Source organism: Mustelus asterias, unplaced genomic scaffold, assembly GCF_964213995.1.
Source record: "Mustelus asterias unplaced genomic scaffold, sMusAst1.hap1.1 HAP1_SCAFFOLD_129, whole genome shotgun sequence".
NCBI lineage: Eukaryota > Metazoa > Chordata > Chondrichthyes > Carcharhiniformes > Triakidae > Mustelus > Mustelus asterias.
In genome coordinates this window covers 768,947-790,612 of record NW_027590163.1, presented here as the reverse complement: position 1 = coordinate 790,612, position 21,666 = coordinate 768,947, and the positions used below count along the sequence as shown (strand labels likewise).

The 21,666-nt window shown below is 47.3% G+C and overlaps 1 protein-coding gene across 1 annotated transcript; it reads left to right on the top strand.

Moving 5' to 3' along the window:
- Positions 1–10,992: 10,992 nt before the first annotated feature.
- LOC144484833 (uncharacterized) lies at positions 10,993–14,642 on the top strand. Its single transcript, XM_078203194.1, has one exon. The coding sequence runs from the start codon at positions 11,072–11,074 to the stop codon at positions 13,175–13,177; it is 2,106 nt and encodes a 701-aa protein (XP_078059320.1). The 5' UTR covers positions 10,993–11,071; the 3' UTR covers positions 13,178–14,642.
- Positions 14,643–21,666: the final 7,024 nt, after the last annotated feature.

Below are 21,666 nucleotides of genomic sequence, written 5' to 3'. Positions count from 1 at the left end.
CTAATTTCATTTTGAAATATTGAATGTATCAAAATGCACCACCCTCATAGCCAAACAATTGATATTCAAGAATGTTCACTGTTGAAATAATGTTCTATCTCATAGCCTTGCTGTACTTCTATTTATTAAACTGGTCCCCTATGTTCCATACATTTTACTTCACTAAGTATATTTAGGTATTTAGACTGGCAGCCTGCATGAAGATATCTCAGTGCTGGAGAAGAAGCAGTGAGTATGGATTTGTTGATCAGCATGAATCAACACCTTCAGGAGAATTGGAAGGGTGTATTATACATACAGCAGAGTGAGGAGACAGGGATAGGGTGTGGGATGGAGATGTACAGATCGAGAGGAACGAGAAAGGAAGAAATGTTCCACAGAAACTAGAATTGTCTATTCTGAATTTCTGTTTGATACTGACAGTGATGACTTTTGTAAACTCATTTTACAGGAAGTTATAAGGGGAAGATTTGCTGCCAGCAATCTCAAAACATGTTAAGGCTTAATAGAGTCACTCAAATTATCAGAACCTGAATATCATCAGACTTTGAATCTAGAAGAAGAAATATTTATCTGTTTTTTCTGTCACATCAGTGTGACTGGAAAGGCACCAAGAAACACAGGCCTGAGTGAGAGTGTCCAGTACACTGACTGTCAAAAGACCAGTTACACAGACTGCAAAAATATCACATCATTTACAGCGGGGACAGACAGTGCACATGCTCTATGTGTGGATGAGGATTTAACTGATTGTTAAACCTGGAAAGACACAAGGACATCCACACCATGGAGAAACCGGGGAAAGATGAGGATTGTGGTAAGGAATTCCATATCCCGTCTGCACTGCAAACTCATCAACATATTCGCACTGGGGAGAGACTGTTCCCCTGCTCCAAGTGTGGGGAAGGAGACTGCTCCCCATCTGCCCTGAAGATTCATCAATGCAGCCACACTGGGGAGAGGCCCTTCATCTGCTCTGAGTGTGGGAAGGGTTTTCTCCAGGCAGCCAACCTGTGGAATCACCAAGCAGTTCACAGTAGGGAGAGGCTGTACACCTGCTCTGAGTGTGGGAAGGGATTCACTCAGTTATCCCACCTGCTGACACACCAGCAAGTTCACACTGGGGAAAAACCATTCAACTGCTCTGAGTGTGGGAAGCAATTCAATCATTCATCTGAACTTTTGAATCACCAACAAATCCACACCGGAGAGCGACCATTCACCTGCTCCGACTGTGGAAAGGGTTTCACTCAGTCATCTCACCTGCAGATACACCAGCGAGCCCACACTAAGGAGAGGCCTTTCAACTGCTCTGAGTGCGGGAAGTGTTTTATTCAATTATCACACCTAGTGACTCACCAGGAAGTCCACAGGAGGGAGAGGCTGTTCCCCTGCTCCGAGTGTGGGAAGCGTTTTATTCAGTTATCACATCTAGTGACACACAAAGGAACACACACAAGGGAGAGGCCATTCAGCTGCCCCGAATGTGGGAAACGTTTTATCCAATCGTCACACCTAATGTCACACCAGGGAGTTCACAGCAGGGAGAGGCCATTCGTCTGCTCCGAGTGTGGGAGGCGTTTTATTCAATCATCCCACCTAGTGTCACACCAGGAGGTTCACACCAGGGAGAGGCCATTTACCTGTTCCGAGTGTGGCAGGGGATTCATTCAGTTATCCGACCTGCAGAATCACCAGCAAGTTCACACCGGGGAGAGGCCGTTCACCTGCTCTGAGTGTGGGAAGGGATTTACTCGTTCAGCTAACCTGCAGGCACACCGACGTGTTCACACCAGGGAGAGACCATTCACCTGCTCTGAGTGTGGGAAAGGATTCGCTCTTTCATCTTATCTGCAGAGTCACCAGCAAGTTCACACTGGAGAGAGGCCGTTTATCTGCTCTGAGTGTGGAAAGGGATTCATTCAGTCATCCCACCTGCAGACACACCAACGAGTTCACAAGGATTCACAAAGGGATTCACTCAGTCATCCCACCTGCTGAGACACCAGTAAGTTCACAAGTGATGACAGGGGTTGGATTCTGCTGTTATTGCTGCTGTTAATCACATCCAGGACTGAACCATGTTCATTTTGACAATTGGTGAAGTGGGAGGGTCGGAGAGTTTCTTTCTGCTGGACTGGCCAGTCTCACAACTTTGTTTCCAGTGGGCTGATGCTCTTTGAGTCTGGGAGAGCACATTTCCACTGAAATGATCCACAAAAAAAAAGCTGATGAATGTGCCAACTCGACACAGCCACCCAAGGTCGGAATCGAACCCGGTCCCTGGGGCTGTGAGCCAACTGGTCTAACCACTGTGCCACCCAGATCATGGACCCCTGGCAAAACTGGAATCAATGGATATCAAGGGGCAAACTCTCTGCTGGTTGGACGTATACTGGCAATTAGGAAGATGGTTGTGGTTGTGGAGGGTCAGTCATCTCAGCTCCAGGACATCAATGCAGGGATCTCTCAGGGTCGTGTCCGAGGCCCAACCATCTTCAGCTGCTTCATCAATGACCTTCCCTCCTTCATAAGATCAGAAGTGGGGATATCCGCCAATGAATACACAATGTTCAGCACCATTTGTGACTCCTCAGATACTGAAACAGTCCATGTCCAAATACAACAATATCCAGGCTTGGGCTGACAAGTGGCAAGTAACATTCATGCCACATAAGTCCGAGGCAATGACCATCTCCAACAGGAGAAGATCTAACCATCACCCCTTGACATTCAAGGGTATTACCATCACTGAATCCCCCTTCCATTATCAACATCCTGCGGGGGTTACATTGACCAGAAACTCATAGACACTGTGGCTACCAGAGCAGGTCAGAGACTGGCAGCCCTGAGGAGAGTAACTCACTTTCTGACTCCCCCAGCCAAAGCCCGTCCACCATCTACAAGACACAAGTCAGGAATGAGATGGAATACTCTCCACTTGCCTGAATGAGTGCAGCTCCCAACAACACTCAAGCTCAAAACCATCCAGGACAAAGCAGCCCCACTTGATCAACACACTAACCACAAACATTCACTCCCTCTACCACCGACGGACAGGAGCAACAGTGTGTACCATCTACAAAATGCACTGCAGGGACTCACCAAGACTCCTTAGGCAGCATCTTACAGACTCAGGAACATTACCATCTAGAAGGCCAAGAGCAGCAGATACATGAGAATATCACCACCTGGAGTTTCCTCTCTAAGTCACTCATGTCAGGAAAACAGAGATAGTTTTAAGTGATCTATGTTTCTATTGTTAAATATTAGAAATAAAGTATAGATTTAAGTGAGTTTGATTTAGTGTTTCTGTGTAGGAAGAGGAGAACTTTGGTTGGATTCATGTTGAACAAAGGTGTTTGCATGTGTGGGGGATAGGTTTCAATTGAAATTGTATTCCTGTTGTGCTGAGAGAGTTTATGGCGTGAAAAATAAACGTGAAGTTGGAGAAATAATGCATTGTTGCATAGCAACCAGGGGCACCTGGAGGGTGAGAAGGTTTTTTGAGTGTAGTATTAGTTGAATTTATAGTCTTTGGTCGTGACTTTTAAGGGGCGTCTTGACAAATAAATGAATAGGATGGGAATAGAGGGATATGGTCCCCGGAAGGGGAGGGGGTTTTAGTTCAGTCGGGCAGCATGACCGGTGCAGGCTTGGAGGGCTGAAGGGCCTGTTCCTGTGCTGTAATTTTCTTTGTTCGTTGTTCTATAGCAGTTGGGGTGAGGAAACGAGAGAGTGAGCAGCTCTCAGCTCTACTAGAAGCAGGAAAGCCATACAATGGAGTAATGTGTCCGAAAGCAAGCTCCAGAGGAATTAAAGGACAGTTCGTTTGAGAAACCCGGGAATGGAAAAGAAGTTTCAGGAATATTTAAGTAAAAAAGGAACAGCATTGTCTTTGGAACAGGATACTATTCATGGAAGTTAAACTCAGACCTGGGAAGAAAAGAACTGATGAGGTTGGCGAAAGAGAAGCCGCATATCTGAAATAGTGGGAAGGTTTGATGTCCTTAAATCCAGATTTTGAAGCAATTGTATTCTGTTACGGACTGATGATCTGAGTTTATGCAGAATTTTGGAAGCATGTTGCAATTCAAGGCAAAGGAATTCTGAGAGTTAAAAACCTAGAGGCAGCTTCTTGCTAAAAGAGTGGAGAGAAAGCCTTGTTTGAAAGAACAATTGGAAGACCTGGAAGTGAGAAAGTTGCTTTGGAAGGAGATATTAACACGTGTCTTTTTGAGAGCCAAGTTTGGAAACACTCGTGACAATCATCTGGGGGGAAATTTGAGGAGAAATCCACAGAGGATCGATTGAGTTGCATCTGCCACTTGGTTTCAGAGTGGGGCTTGTCTGATCACAGCCAACCTGTGGGTTTAAAGGAACCATGTGTTTACTGAGAACATTATAGCATAAGGAATTTTAAATCTATGTTATTCTTGAAATCTGGATACATTTGTGAAGGTAAGTGTGAGTCAAGGAGTATTTTGTTATCGTCAAACTCTTCGTGTTTAATAAATATTTTGTTAAAAGCTAATTGGCAGTCCTGTGATTCTGTTCCTTTATGTTTTCTGCAAAAAGTAAAAGTTGCGGTCTTTTGAGCCAGTGTTCCATCCTGGAATCATCCTGTCCAATTATATCAACTGGGATCGTAACACTCACCATCTTGACTTCAAAATATATCGCTGTTCCTTCGCTGTCACTCGGTCAAAATCCTGGAGCTTCCTCCCAAACAAGTGTGGGTGTCCCTATGCCACAGGGATTGGCCAGGATTGACAAAGACTGCTGGAGGCAAGGCTATTGGTTAATATAACTTTTTATTGCACCTTCTTCTAAATATGTACAGCACAAGGCTCAGCATAGAACCATCTCTCAGCAAACTCTTATCATCTGATCTTACATCACTGGGTAGAATATTTACAAATTTAACATTGACCCTTTACACTGCACCAAGTCTTCAGTCAGCCTCCTAACATCCCCTCAGTGCCAGTTGTCTGATTTATCAATTGATGTTTCTGAGATTCACCTTGGGACACTCTCCTACATTGAAGGTCTGATGTAAACAAAAGTTATTTTTTAAATCTCATTGTAACAGACTGAGGAAGTCAGGATTAAAACAATATCTGGGTAAATGGAGTTAGGTCACAGATCAGCCATGACCTCAGTGAATGAGAGAACAGGCTCGGGGGGATAAATGACCTCCTCCTGTTCCTGGTAAACTTGGACTCAGACACCAGCTGATGAATGGAAAGTGATGGGAGACCTGGGGAGAAGAGACTTCATCAGAAACCAGCACTGGAGCAGAGTTAGAGAGTGGGAGAAGCCTGGGAGAAACTACACAGGAACTGGAGTTGGTTGTTCAGCTCTTCCAGTCCGCTCTGTCATTCATAGAAATCATAGAAACCCTACAGTGCAGAAGGAGGCCATTCGGCCCATCGAGTCTGCACCGACCACAATCCCACCCAGGCCCTACCCACACATATTTACCTGCTAATCCCTCTAACCCACGCATCTCAGGACTCTAAGGGGCAATTTTTAACCTGGCCAATCAACCTAACCTGCACATCTTTGGACTGTGGGAGGAAACCGGAGCACCCGGAGGAAACCCACGCAGACACGAGGAGAATGTGCAAACTCCACACAGACAGTGAACCGAGCCGGGAATCGAACCCGGGACCCTGGAGCTGTGAAGCAGCAGTGCTAACCACTGTGCTACCGTGCCGCCCAGTTAGACCCTGGCTGAACAATCAGATTAGCAAGATTTATTTGATTCTATTCTGTAGATTAAGCTGCAGCTCAGTTTTTTGGGAAATTAACATCAGCAGAAACAAACTCCAACTATCACAATGGGAACATGTGAATTAGGAGCAGGAGAAGGCCACTCGGCCCCTCGAGCCTGCTCCACCATTCAATAGGGTCCCGGCTGATGTGATTGTAGCTTCAACTCCACTTTCCTTCTTACCCCTCACACCCTTTGACTCTCGTCAATCAAGAATCTATTAAATTCAGACTTCAGAATATTCAGTGAGCCAGCCTCCACCACTCTCTGTGGAAGAGAATTCCACACTGTAACAACCCTCTGAGAGAAAAGGTTTCTCCTCATCCCAGTCTTAAATGGGAGACCCCGTATTTTTAAACTGTGCCTCTAGTTCTCCTCTCTCTACAATCAACATCCACTCTGTCAAGTCCCCTCTGAATTTTATGTTTCAATCAGATCCTCTCTCATTCTTCTAAACCCCTTTCGATACAGGCCGAACATGTCCAACATTTCCTTGTATGATAACACCCTCATCCCGTGAATCAGTCAACTAAACCTTCTCTGAACTACTTCTCACACAAGTCCTCTCTTAAGTAAGGAGACCAAAACTGTACACCGTGCTCTAGATGTGGTCTCACCAATACCCTGAACAAATGCAGCAAAACATCTCTGCAATAAACAACAATTCATTTACCTTTCTAATCATTTGCTGGATCCACACACTAACTTTTCCTGATTACGGTACCAGGACACCCAGATCCCTCTGTACCTCAAAGTTCTGCAATCTCTCTCTGTTTAAATAATCAGCTGCTTTTCCATCCTTCCTGCCAAATGGACAAGTTCACATTATCCAAAAATCTTGTTCCAGTTGCCAACTTTTTGCCCACTCACTGACCCTATCTATATCGCTTTGCAGGCTTGTTATGGTCATTCACATCTCACTTTCCTACCTACCTTTGTGTTATCAACAAATTTTGATCCTGTCATCCACATCATGAAAATAGTTTGTCAATAGTTGAGGGCCCAGCACTGGTCCCTGTGGCACTCCACAGGCTACACTTTGCCATCCCAAAAATGACTTGTTTCTCCCTCCTCTCTGTTTCCGATTAGCTCATCAATCCTCTATCCATGCTAATATAAAGAATCAACATGGATAAAATGCTAATATGCCTTATGCTACGAATTCTTATTAAGTGTGGTAAACATTGATGTGGCACCTTGTCAAATGCCTTCTGGAAAACTAAATACACCACATCCACAGGTTCCACTTTATCCACATTGCTTGTTACTTCCTCAAAGAATCCAACACATCAATTAACAGGATGTCCCTTGCACAAAACCATGTTGACTCTGCCTGATTGCACGGAGATTATCTGTGTCCCATCCCAGTCTCCTTAATAACAGAATGAACATGATTCAGTCCTGCATGGGATTAGCAGCAACAGCAGAATCCAACCCCTGCAGTGACTTGTGAACTTGCTGGTGTCTCAGCAGATTGGCTGACCGAGCAAATCTCTTCCCACATACGGAGCAGGTGAACGATCTCTCTCCCGTGTGAACCTGCTGGTGTCTCAGCAGGTGGGATGACTGAGTGAACCTTTTCCCACACACGGAGCAGGTGAATGATCTCTCCCCAGTGTGAATTTGCTGGTGTCTCAGCAGGTCCTTAGTGCTTTTAAAGCTCTTCTCACAGTCAGAACATTTAAAAGGTCTCTGATCAGTGTGGACCAGTTGATGTGCAATGAGCTGGGGTGGCTGAGTGAATCGTTTCCCACATGTGGAGCAAGCGAAGGGTTTCTCCCCAGTGTGAATTCGCTCGTGTATCAGAAGCTGGGCTGAATCAGTGAATCCCTTCCCACACACACAGCAAATGAATGGTTTCTCCCCGGTGTGAACTCGCTGGTGTCTCAGACAGTGGGATGAATGGGTGAATCCCATCCCACACACCGAGCAGGTGAACGGTTTCTCCCCAGTGTGAACTCGCTGGTGTGTCACCAAATCCTGTTTACTTTTAAAGCTCTTCTCACAGTCAGAACACTGAAACGGTCTCTTATCAGAGTGAACTCGCTGGTGTGTTTGCAGCTGGGATAAACGTCCGAATCTCCTCTCACACACGGAGCAGGTGAATGGCTTCTCCCCAGTGTGAGTGCGCTGATGGACTTGTAAATCACTTTTACTTTTAAATCTCTTCTCACAGTCAGAACATTTAAATGGTCTCTGATCAGTGTGAACAAGTTGGTGTGTCAGAAGGTGGGATGACTGAGTGAATCCCTTCCCACACACTGAGCAGGTGAATGGTCTCACCGCCATGTGAGTGCGCTGGTGTCTCAGGAGGTCCTTTGTGCTTTTAAAGCTTTTCTCACAATCAGAACACTGAAACAGTCTCTGATCGGAGTGAACCTGCCAGTGAATCAGGAGGCTTGATAAAGCATGACATCCCCTCCCACATTCGAGGCAGGTGAACGGCCTCTCACCAGTGTGAACACGCCGGTGTGTATAGAGGCTGGATGAGTAAGCAAATCCTTTCCCACACTCAGAGCAGGTGAACGGCCTCTCTCCAGTGTGAATGCGACGATGAATATCCAATTCGGACGGGTAATTGAATCCCCTCCCACAGTCCACACATTTCAGTGGTTTCTCTGTGGTGCGGGTGTCCTCATGTGACTCCAGGTTGGATGATGAGTTGAAGCCACGTTTACACAGAATGTGTGTCGGGTCACTACTCACTGAGAATGATGTGATTATTTTTCAGACTTGTTAAACCACTTTCCACATTCAGCACATTGGAAACTCTCAGGTGTGTTTGTGTGTCTAGGTGCTTTTTCAGTCACACTGATGTTTGAAATCTTTGCCCGCAGACAGAATGAACATTTCTCCTTCTGTAGACAAAGGCTGATGATATTCAGTTTCTGATGAATCAAATCACTGAAACAGATCTTGATGTGAAGTTTGGTTTGAGTTTCACATCTGTAAATCCTGCTTCATAATACCCTGCAAAAACAGTTTACAAATACCATCACTGTCAGTGCAGGATAGAAATTCTGAACAGACAATTCATAGTTTCTCTGGAACATATTTTCCTCTCTTGTTCCCCCAAATCTATAAATCCCCGTCCCACACACTCTACCTCCTCCCCTGGACTGAAATCCAAACCCATCTCAACATCTCCACCATTTCTTCCCTCCACTCCCAGTTTTCCCCCTCCCTCTCCTCTGTCTGGGTTCAGTTCTTGATGTGGAAATCTCACTAACTGTCCTGGCTGGAGACAGTACACATCTCTTTAACCTGTGCTTAACCCTCTCTCCACTCACATTGTCTGTACCTTTAAGACTTGATTGCCTGTAAAGACTCACATTCCAACCATTATCTTGTAAATTGAGTTTGTGTCAATATATATGCCCCGTTTATGAACACAAGTCCGACTCACCTGATGAAGGAGCAGTGATCCGAAAGCGAGTGGCTTTTGCTACCAAATAAACCTGTTGGTCTTTAACCTGGCGTTGTGAGACTTCTTACTGGGTTCAGTTCTCCAGCTGCTGTCTGCAGACTGACAATAAAACCAATGGGTCTTATTGGGGGTGTTGGGGCCTCCAGCGGGTGTTTGTGAATCCTCCCCGCCCACCTCCCAGGGTTTCCTTCCTTCCCAGAGATCAGAGTCCTCATTGATTTGAGGCCAAAGTGTAACCTCTTATTTATTGTCCCCCTCCCCCATCCTCTGATGTGAACCATCCTCCAGTGGCTGAGCCAGGATGGGGCCGTTAACCTGGGCCTGTTCCCGGGAGGGAGGGAGGGAGGGAGGGAGAAGCCCCGCAGCTGCAAACCAGGGAGCTGACAATGATTCTGAAGGGTTTGCGGATCCACAAAGTGTTTCCAAATCCTCCCAGCCACCGCCTAACGCTGACTCCGCTTCTCCGGGACAAACAAGCGCCAAGGACAGCAATGACACTGCGCATGCTCCACATCACAATGCCCGGGGACTGATTGACGGCAGCTCCGGACCAATAGGAAGAGGGGGCGGGACTGGCCGACCGAGCGGGAGCGGCTGGTCCTCCAACCAATCGGAGTGAACGAGGGGCGGGACTGGAGGACCGAGCGGGAGCGGCTGATCCTCCAACCAATCGGAGTGAATGAGAGGCGGGACCTGAAGCATGCGCAGTGCGGGTAATGGCGACGGGTAGACGGGCGGTTTTAATTTGGAGGCGAGATCAATACTAGGTAGGGGGCGGCGCGCGGGGAATGATAAATGTGGCGAGTGGGTGGAGAGACTTTGTAAACATGTTGTTCAAACCCAGACCCCGGAAATGAACTTCCCGGTCCCCCCTTTGTACCAAATGGAGCGGCAGCTTGTAGTGTTAGACCCGGGCTGACTGCCGCCATTGAGGCTGCATGTGGGAGGCCGGCAGGGATTGTGATCGGAGAGGGAAGCCCTGACGTCACAATGGAATGGGTGAGAGTGTGAGGTCACAATGGAATGGGTGAGGGTGTGACATCACAATGGAATGGGTGAGTGTGTGACGTCACAATGGAATGTGATCGGAGAGCGAAATTTCACTCTGAAGCTCATTGGACAACTTCCGCATTGTGACGCTACGATAGAACCCTGCCTGAATCAGCCAATAGGAATCACTGCGCTCCGCGGTGATGTCTCCGGGTTCCATGGTGCAGGCCCGGGCGCGCGGACCCGGGAGCCCTGCCCCCACCCATTGTTCCCCTCCCCCTACACCACATCGAGCCAAGGTTTCCAGGCAACCGGCTGACGGCTCTGGCCAGAGCGAGAAGCCGCTCGGTGATCTCCCCCTCCCCCCGCCCGGGACTGCAAAATGTGCGAGGGAGAGGGGAAGCTGTGCATATGCGGGGGAGAACCCACCCTCTGAATGAGAGAGGAAAGAATGTTCCATAGAAATTGTCTGTTCTGAATTTCTATCCTGTACTGACACTGATGACTTTTGGAAACTCATTTTCCAGGATATTGAAAGAGGAATCACAGGCTGAAATCTCAAACGTCACGTCTAGATCTGACAGAGTCATATTCCTTGGGACCTCAATATCATCGGACTTTGAATCCAGAAGGAGAAATGATTGTCCAGTCTGTCGATTTGAAAAGATTTGAAATGTCAGTGTGAGTGAAAAAGCGTCAACACACTGCCACACTCGAGTGAGTGTGTTCCAATGCACTGACTAAAGAGCTTTCACCAGTTACACAGTCTGAATAAATATCACACCATTCACAGCAGGTGGAGACTGTAATCTTGTTCTGTGTGTGGACGAAGTTTCAACTAATTGTCCACTCAAGAGTGAGGTAAGGACACCTGCACCATGGCGAAACCATGGAAATGTGCGGACTGTGGGAAGGGATACGGAACCCCATCAGAGCTGGAAGCTCATCGGCGCAGCCACACTGGGGAGAGGCCGTTCATCTGCTCTCAATGTGGGAAGGGATTCAGTCAGTTATCCAACCTGCAGAGACACCAGCGAGTTCACACTGGGGAGAGGCCGTTCACCTGCTCTCAATGTGGGGAGGGATTCACTCAGTCATCCCACCTGCAGAGACACCAGCGAGTTCACACTGGGGAGAGGCCCTTCACCTGCTCTCAGTGTGGGAAGGGATTCACTCGGATATCCAGCCTGCAGAGACACCAGCGAGTTCACACTGGAGAGAGGCCGTTCACTTGCTCTCAGTGTGAGAAGGAATTCACTTATTTATCCAGCCTGCAGACACACCAGCGAGTTCACACTGGGGAGAGGCCATTCACCTGCTCTCAGTGTGGGGAGGGATTCACTCGGTCATCCCGCCTGCAGTCACACCAGCGAGTTCACACTGGAGAGAGGCCGTTCACCTGTTCTCAATGTGGGGAGGGATTCACTCAGTCATCCCACCTGCAGAGACACCAGCGAGTTCACACTGGAGAGAGGCCGTTCACTTGCTCTCAGTGTGAGAAGGAATTCACTCATTTATCCAGCCTGCAGATACACCAGCGAGTTCACACTGGGGAGAGGCCGTTCACCTGCTCTCAGTGTGGGGATGGATTCACTCAGTCATCCCGCCTGCAGAGACACCAGCGAGTTCACACTGGAGAGAGGCCATTTACCTGCTCTCAGTGTGGTAAGAGGTTCACTCAGTTATCCAGCCTGCAGAGACACCAGCGAGTTCACACTGGGGAGAGGCCATTCACCTGCTCTCAGTGTGGGAAGGGATTCATTCAGTTATCCGAGCTGCGGACACACCAGCGAGTTCATACAGGGGAGAGGCCATTCACTTGCTCTCAGTGTGGGGAGGGATTCACTCGGTCATCCAGCCTGCTGACACACCAGCGAATTCACACTGGGGAGAGGCCGTTCACCTGCTCTCAGTGTGGGAAGGGATTCAATCAGTTATCCAACCTGCAGGCACACCAGCGAGTTCACACTGGGGAGAGGCCGTTCACCTGCTCTCAGTGTGGGAAGGGATTCACTCGGTCATCCGACCTGCGGGCACACCAGCGAGTTCACACTGGGGAGAAGCCCCCATTCACCTGCTCTCAGTGTGGGAAGGGATTCACTCGGTCATCCCACCTGCAGAGACATCAGCGAGTTCACACTGGGGAGAGACCGTTCACCTGCTCTCAATGTGAGAAGGGATTCACTCTGTCATCCCACTTGCAGACACATCAGCGAGTTCACACCGGAGAGAGACCATTCACCTGCTCTCAGTGTGCGAAGGGATTCATTCAGTTATCCAGCCTGCAGAGACACCAGCGAGTTCACACTGGAGAGAGGCCGTTCACCTGCTCTCAGTGTGGGAAGGGATTCACTCAGTTATCCAGCCTGCAGACACACCAGCGAGTTCACACTGGGGAAAGGCCGTTCACCTGCTCTCAGTGTGGGAAGGGATTCACTCGGTCAACCCATCTGCGGACACACCAGCGGGTTCACACTGGAGAGAGACCGTTCACCTGCCCTCAGTGTGGGAAGGGATTCACTCGGTTATCCAGCCTGCAGACACACCAGCGAGTTCACACTGGGGAGAGACCATTCACCTGCTCTCAGTGTGGGAAGGGATTCACTCGGTCATCCGACCTGCGGACACACCAGCGGGTTCACACAGGGGAGAAACCATTCACCTGCTCTCAGTGTGGGCAGGGATTCACTCAGTCATCCAGCCTGCGGGCACACCAGCGAGTTCACACAGGGGAGAGGCCGTTCACCTGCTCTCAGTGTGGGAAGGGATTCACTCAGCTTTCCAACCTGCAAACACACCAGCGAGTTCACACTGGGGAGAGGCCGTTCACCTGCTCTCAGTGCGGGCAAGAATTCACTCAGTTATCCAACCTGCAGACGCACGAGCGAGTTCACACTGGGGAGAGGCCGTTCACCTGCTCTGTGTGTGGGAAGGGTTTCAGCGTTTCATCCCGGCTGCTGAGGCACCAGCAAGTTCACGAGTGATTCCAGAGGTTGGATTCTGCTGTTATTGTTCCTGCTCTCAATTACATCCAGGATTGCATTTTGTTCATTCTCACAGTTGGTCAATGGGAAGGGTCAGAGGGTTTCTTTGTGCTGGACTGGCTGGTCTCAGCCTCCAGTGGGTTGATGCTCTTTGAGTCTTTTTGCAAATACCTGGTTTCAAATGTCACAAGGATCACAGAGTGACAGGGTGTTAGGAAGTTTAGAGATATTTAGTCAGAAGAAAACAGAGGTTGGCAGTGCAAAGGTACCTTTCTGAATGGAGGGCTGTGACAAGTGACATTCCGCAGGGATCAGTGCTGGGACTTTTGCTGTTTGTAATATATATAAATGATTTGGAGGAAAATGTAACTGGTTTGATTGGTAAGTTTGTGGACGACACAAAGGTTGGTGGAATTGCGGATAGCGATGGGGAACGGCAAAGGATACAGCAGGATATAGAGTAGTTGGAGAATTGGGCGGAGAGATGGCAGATGAAGTTTAATCCGGACAAATGTGAGGTAATGCATTTTGGAAGGTCTAATACAGAATGGAAATATACAGTAAATGGCAGAACCCTTAAGAGCATTCATAGGCAGAGGGATCTCGGTGTACAGGTACACAGGTCATTGAAAGTGGTAATGCAGGTGGAGAAGGTAGTCAAGAAAGCATATGGCATGCTTGCCTTCATCGGCCGGGGCATTGAGTTTAAAAATTGGCAAGTCATGTTGCAGCTTTATAGAACCTTAGTTTGACCGCACTTGGAATCTAGTGTTCAATTCTGGTCACCACACTACCCGAAGAATGTGGAGGCTTTGGAGAGGGTACGGAAAATATTTATCAGGATGTTGCCTGGTGTGGAGGGCATTAGCTATGAGGAGAGTTTGGAGAAACCTGGTCTGTTCTCACTGGAACGACGGAGGTTGAGGGGAGACCTGATAGAAGTCTCCAAGATTATGAGGGGCATGGACAGAGTGGATAGTCAGAAGCTTTTTCCCAGAGTGGAAGAGTCAGTTACTGGGGGGCATAGGTTTAAGGTGCGAGGGGCAAGGTTTAAAGGAGATGTACAAGGCAGGTTTTTTACACAGAGGGTGGTGGGTGCCTGGAACTCGTTGCCGGGGAAGGTAGTGGAAGCAGATACGATAGTGACTTTTAAGATGTGTCTTGACAAATATATGAATAGCATAGGAATAGAGGGATATGGTCCTGGAAAGGTAGGGGGTTTTAGTTCAGACGGGCAGCATGGTTGCTGCAGGCTTGGAGGGCCAAAGGGCTTGTTTCTGTGCTGTAATTTTCTTTGTTCTTCGTTCTGTTTGGAACATCCCAAATGCCCATCCAATTTCCTTTTTAATTGTTTATTGTCTCCACTTCCTCCACCCTCATAGACAGCGAGTTTCAGGTCATTACCATTCACTGCATCAGAATATTCTTCCTCACATCTCCCCCCTCAATTCCCCCCCCACCCCACTGCCCCCCCCCCCCCCAGCCCCCCACTCCCCCCTCCCCCCTCCCTTGCATCTCTAACCCAAAACAAGAAATCTGTGTCCCCCCTCGTCCTTGTTCCATCAGCTAATGGGAACAGCTTTTCTTTGTCCACCTTATCTAAACCTGTCAGAATCTTGTCCCCCATCTATCAAATCTCCCCTCAACCTCCTTTGCTCCAAGGAAAACAACCCCAGCCTGACATTGACAATAAAGAACAAACTAACAGAATATGTTACTGTCTGAAATCAAATGGGAATGTTTAATTTCTGTTTGAAAGATATTGTGAATGTATTGTCCTGGACAATAAAGGAATTGGAATAACACACCTTGGGTGTGGTTGAATGGAATATATCAATCTGATATTCACCTACAGTCCAGTGAAAGTCTGGAATATGTAGCTGGAAGTCCCTTCCTAACAGCAATGTGGGTGTACGTACACCTCAGGCATTGCAGCAGTTCAGGAAGGCACCCTTGGGGTTGGGGTTGACCACGGCCAAGGCAGCTCCATACAGCCACATATTCTGTTATAATTGAAGGACTGCAGATTGAATGTGAGGCATTGTGGGACTGGACTATCTTGACCACATTCCTGTGACTGCCCGGAAACTCATGTGTCTATTTTAAAGCACAAAGAACAATACAGCACAGGAACAGGCCCTTCGGCCCTCCAAGCCTGCGCTGATCATGTGTTCCTAACTAGACCATCCATTTGTATCCCTCTATTCCTAGTCGTTCATGTGGTTATCAAGATGAGTCTTAAATGTTTCTCGCGTGTCTGCCTCAACCACCTTGCTTGGTAGTGCACTCCAGGCCCCCACCACCCTCTGTGTAAAATACGTCCCCCGCATATCTGTATTGAACCTTGCCCCCCTTACCTTGAACTTGTGACCCCTTGTGTTTGTCATTGCTGACCTGGAAAAAAGCTTCCAACTGTTCACCCTATCTATGCCCTTCGTAATTTTGTAAACTTCTATTAGGTCGCCCCTCAACCTCCGTCTTTCCAGGGAGAACAACCCGAGTTTACTCAATCTCTCCTCATAGCTAATACCCTCCATACCAGGCAACATCCTGGTAAACCTTTTCTGTACTCTCTCCAAAGTCTCCGCGTCCTTCTGGTAGTGTGGTGACCAGAACTGGACACAGTATTCCAAATGCGGCCGAACCAACGTTCCATATAACTGCAACACCATGTGCCAACTTTTATACTCTATGGCCCAATAAAGGCAAGCATGCCATATGCCTTCTTCACCACCTTTTCCACCTGTGCTGCCACCTTTAAGGATCGTGGACTTGCACACCCAGATCCCTCTGTGTGTCTATACTCCTGATGGTTCTGCCATTTATTGTATAGCTCCCCCCTGCATTAGATCTACCAAAATGCATCACTTCACATTTATTTGGATTAAATTCCATCTGCCATTTCTCCACCCAATTTTCCAGCCTATCTATATCCTGCTGTATTCTCTGACAATGTTCATCACAATCCACAACTCCAGCAATCTTTGTGTCGTCCGCAAACTTACTGATCACACCAGCTACATCTTCCTCCAAATCATTTATATATATCACAAACAGCAGAGGTCCCAGTACAGAGCCCTGTAGAACACCGCTAGTCACAGACCTCCAATCAGAAAAAGACCCCTCCACTGCTACCCTCTGTCTTCTATGGCTAAGCCAGTTCTGTACCCATCTAGCTGGTTCACCTTTGATCCCATGAGATTTAACCTTTTGCACCAGCCTTCCATGAGGGACGTTGTCAAACGCTTTACTAAAATCCATGTCGACGACATCCACGGCCCTTCCCTCGTCAGTCATTTTTGTCACCTCCTCAAAAAACTCAACCAAATTTATGAGGCATGACCTCCCTTGTACAAAACCATGTTGTCTATCGCTAATGAGATTATTCAGTTCTAAATGTGTATAGATCCTATCTCTAAGAATCTTCTCCAACAATTTCCCTACCACGGACATCAAGTTCACTGGCCTATAATTACCCGGGTTATCCTTGCTACCCTTCTTAAATAACGGGACCACATTTGCTATCCTCCAATCCTCTGGGACCTCACCTGTGTCCAATGAAGAAACAAAGATTTTTGTGAGAGGCCCAGCAATTTCATCTCTTGTCTCTCTCAGTAACTGGAAACTTGATAAGGTGCCCCATGCAAGGCTTATTGAGAAAGTGAGGGGGCATGGGATCCAAGGGGACATTGCTTTGTGGATCCAGAACTGGCTTGCCCACAGAAGGCAAAGAGTGGTTATAGACGGGTCATATTCAGCATGGAGGTCGGTCACCAGTGGAGTGCCCCAGGGATCTGTTCTGGGACCCTTACTCTTTGTGATTTTTATAAATGACCTGGATGAACAAAGAACAGTACAGCACAGGAAACAGGCCCTTCGGCCCTCCAAGCCTGTGCTGCTCCTTGGTCCAACTAGACCAATCGTTTGTATCCCTCCATTCCCAGGCTGCTCATGTGACTATCCAGGTAAGTCTTAAACGATGTCAGCGTGCCTGCCTCCACCACCCTACTTGGCAGCGCATTCCAGGCCCCCACCACCCTCTGTGTAAAAAACGTCCCTCTGATGTCTGAGTTATACTTCGCCCCTCTCAGCTTGAGCCCATGACCCCTCGTGATCGTCACCTCCGACCTGGGAAAAAGCTTCCCACTGTTCACCCTATCTATACCCTTCATAATCTTGTACACCTCTATTAGATCTCCCCTCATTCTCTGTCTTTCCAAGGAGAACAACCCCAGTCTACCCAATCTCTCCTCATAGCTAAGACCCTCCATACCAGGCAACATCCTGGTAAACCTTCTCTGCACTCTCTCCAATGCCTCCACGTCCTTCTGGTAGTGCGGCGTCCAGAACTGGACGCAGTACTCCAAATGTGGCCTAACCAGCGTTCTATACAGCTGCATCATCAGACTCCAGCTTTTATACTCTATACCCCGTCCTATAAAGGCAAGCATACCATATGCCTTCTTCACCACCTTCTCCACCTGTGTTGCCACCTTCAAGGATTTGTGGACTTGCACACCTAGGTCCCTCTGTGTTTCTATACTCCTGATGACTCTGCCATTTATTGTATAACTCCTCCCTACATTATTTCTTCCAAAATGCATCACTTCGCATTTATTCGGATTAAATTCCATCTGCCACCTCTCCGCCCAATTTTCCAGCCTATCTATATCCTGCTGTATTGCCCGACAATGCTCTTCGCTATCCGCAATTCCATGAGGAAGTGAAAGGATGGGTTGGCAAGTTTGCTGATGACACAAAGGTTGGAGGTGTTGTGGATAGTGTGGAGAGATGTCAGAAGGTGCAGCGAGACATTGATAGGATGCAAAACTGGGTGGAGAAGTGGCAGATGGAGTTCAACCCAGGTAAGTGTGAGGTGGTTCATTTGGCAGGTCAAATAGGATGGCGGAATATAATATTAATGGTAGGACTCTTGGCAGAGTGGAAGATCAGAAAGATCTTGGGGTCAGAGTTCGTAAGACGCTCAAAGCAGCTGTGCAGGTTGAGGCTGTGGTTAAGAAGGTGGATGGTGTACTGGCCTTCATCAATCGAGGAATTGAGTTTAGGAGTCGTGAGATAATGTTGCAGCTATATAAGACCCTGGTCAGACCACACTTGGGGTACTGTGCTCAGTTCTGGTCGCCTCATTACAGAAGGATGTGGAAATCATAGAAAGGGTGCAGAGGAGATTTACAAGGATGTTGCCTGGATTAGGTGACATGCCTTATGAGGATAGGTTGAGTGAGCTCAGTCTTTTCTCCTTGGAGACATGAAGGATGAGGGGTGACCTGATAGAGGTGTATAAGATGTTGAGAGGTATTGATCGAGTGGATAGTCAGAGGCTTTTTCCCAGGGCTGAAATGGTTGCCACAAGACCACACAGGTTTAAGGTGCTGGGGAGTAGGTACAGAGGAGATGTCAGGGGTAAGTTTTTCACTCAGAGGTTGGTGGGTGCGAGGAATGGGCTGCCAGCAACGGTGGTGGAGGCGGATTCGATTGGATCTTTTAAGAGACTTTTAGATAAGTACATGGAACTTAGTAAGATAGAGGGTTATAGGTAAGCCTAGTAATCGCTAAGGTAGGGACATGTTCGGCACAACTTTGTGGGCTGAAGGGCTGGTATTGTGCTGTAGTTTTTCTGTGTTTCGATGGAAGTCCCTTCCTAACAGCACTGTGGGTGTACGTACACCTCAGGCATTGCAGCAGTTCAAGAAGGCACCCTTGGGGTTGGGGTTGACCATGGCCAAGGCAGCTACATACAGCCACATATTCTGTTATAATTGAAGGACTGCAGATTGAATGTGAGGCATTGTGGGACTGGACTATCTTGACCATATTCCTGAGACTGCCCGGAAACTCATGTGTCTATTTTAGTTTATAATTGAGGATTTCTGGGAATAAGTTAAATGTGGAAATATTAAGCATAGCCTGGAGGAATTTGGAATAACTGAGAATTTTATCCCCAGATAAAGAACAAAGATTTTGCCGGTGTTTGGGTGTAACGTGTTTGGGGTTTTAAATCAACAAAGATGTTATAGAACATAGAACAGTACAGCACAGAACAGACCCTATAATGGAATATACCAATCTGATATCCACCGACAGTCGAGTGAAAGTCTGGAATATGTACAAAGAACAATACAGCACAGGAACAGGCCCTTCGGCCCTCCAAGTCTGCACCGATCATGTATTCCTAACATACCATCCGTTTGTATCCCTCTATTCCCAGTCTGTTCATGTGGTTATCTAGATAAGTCTTAAATGATCCTAGCGTGTCTGCCTCAACCACCTTGCTTGGCAGTGCATTCCAGGCCCCCACCACCCTCTGTGTAAAATACGTCCCCCGCATATCTGTATTGAACCTTGCCCCCCTTACCTTGAACTTGTGACCCCTTGTGTTTGTCATTTCTGACCTGGGAAAAAGCTTCCAACTGTTCACCCTATCTATGCCCTTCGTAATGTTATAAACTTCTATTAGGTTGCCCCCTCAACCTCTTTCCAGAGAGAACAACCCTAGTTTACTCAATCTCTCCTCCTAGCTAATACCCTCCATACCAGGCAACATCCTGGTAAACCTTTTCTGCACTCTCTCCAAAGCCTCCACGTCCTCTGGTAGTGTGGTGACCAGAACTGGACGCAGTATTCCAAATGCGGCCTAACCAACGTTCGATATAACTGCAACATCATGTGCCAACTTTTATACTCTATGCCCCGTCCAATAAAAGCAAGCATGCCATATGCCTTCACCACTTTTTCCACCTGTGTGTTTCATTTGTTTTTTGTGGATGTTTGTAGATGTGTTTTATCATTGTTTTGGGCTACATTTGTTCAGGTTTATCTTTCTGGGGAATTAACCTTGTCTTGAGTCTTTAATTAAAGGCATTTTTGGAAGTTTAAAAACAGGATCACAAGAACGCTTAAGTAATTAATTTTGGTCATTGTTGTTGTAAAGCATATGCTAAGTTTCTCTGTTTGTGTATGGATGATATTTGTAGGTTGAATGCTTCAAGCTTTGAGGTTTTCTGTCTGTGATTTAAATCAAACAGATTTTTAAAAAAGGAAGTGTGATCAATAAAACTTTTTTTGTTCAGAAGTTATGAACCTGGAGCCATATTTACTGGCCAGAGACAGGATTCCAGGATATTTTACTAAACATCTGGAAATTTTAATCCGGATACAATTCACCCATGTGAGAATGAGAGTTTTAATTTGTAATGGTTCTTTAAAATTTGACACATGTGAAATGATTCTGACCAATCCTGTGCTGGATTGATCTTGGGTTAAACTTCCTGTCAGGTCCAAAGATTTATTCCTGACACAAGTCACACAAAGGAAAGGAAAATTCTGGAATTGGATACTGAAGAAAAGAGTTTAAAAAGAGAGAGTATTAAATAGAAATGATTCCCAGACCACGTGGTCATTCGATTAAAACAAAGGAAGGGTGCTGACGTCCATTTGAGAACTTTTAATCCACCCCATTTCTAACTAAGGGAGTCGATGTACAAAGAAAGCCCAAGAAAGACCCCCCCCCAAGGGGGGTCTGGAAAGCATCATGATGGGGCACCTGTCCATGAGATGATCACAAAGCCCCATAATGCCCAGATACTAATTTTATTGAACCTATAATGTATGTAATCTATCGCCATTCTGATTGGATTGTGTCCAGCCGGGATGGGCTGAGTAACTGGATAAGAATTGATGATATTCTTTGTTGGGTGGAGTTGCACATGGTCAGTCCCTGTGGCTTCTCCCCGCTGGCGTAACTCAATAAACTGTTTGTCAATTGAATCAGGCACAACACACTGGGAAGAGATACAAAGTGCCCTCTCCACTGGAAGCTCATCGGCACAGCCACACTGGGGAGAGGCCGTTCGCCTGCTGGGTGTGTGGGAAGGGATTCACTGATTCATCCACTCTGCAGAGACACCAGCAAGTTCACACTGGTGAGAGTGCATTCACCTGCTGTCAGTGTGGGAAGGGATTTACTCGGATATGAAGCCTGCAGACACACCAGCGAGATCACACAGGGGAGAGACCATACAGCTGCTTTCAATGTGGGAAGGGATTCAGTAAGTCATCCAACCTACAGAAACACCAGCGAGTTCACACAGGAGAGCGGCCATTCAACTGCTCTGCATGTGGGAAAAGATTCACTCAGTTATCGAATCTGCTGAGACACCAGCGAGTTCAGAAGTGAATATGGGGATGAGAGTCTGCTGTTATTGTTTCTGCTCTCAATTACATCCAGGACTGCATTTTGTTCAGTCTCACAGTTGGTCATTGGGGAGGGTCGGAGGGTTTCTTTCTGCTGGACTGGCCGGTCTCACAACTTTGCCTCCAGTGGGCTGATGCTCTTTGAGTCTTGTTGCAAATACCTGATTTCAAATTTCACAAGAATGACAGAGTGACCGGGTGTGAGGAAGTTCAGAGATATTTAGTCAGCATTTATTTTTGAAATGCCCCAAACGCTCATCCAATTTCCTTTGTAA

Excerpts from the sequence above, each read along its gene's own strand:
- LOC144484833 (XM_078203194.1), top strand. The coding sequence starts at position 11,072 with ATGGCGAAACCATGGAAATGTGCGGACTGTGGGAAGGGATACGGAACC.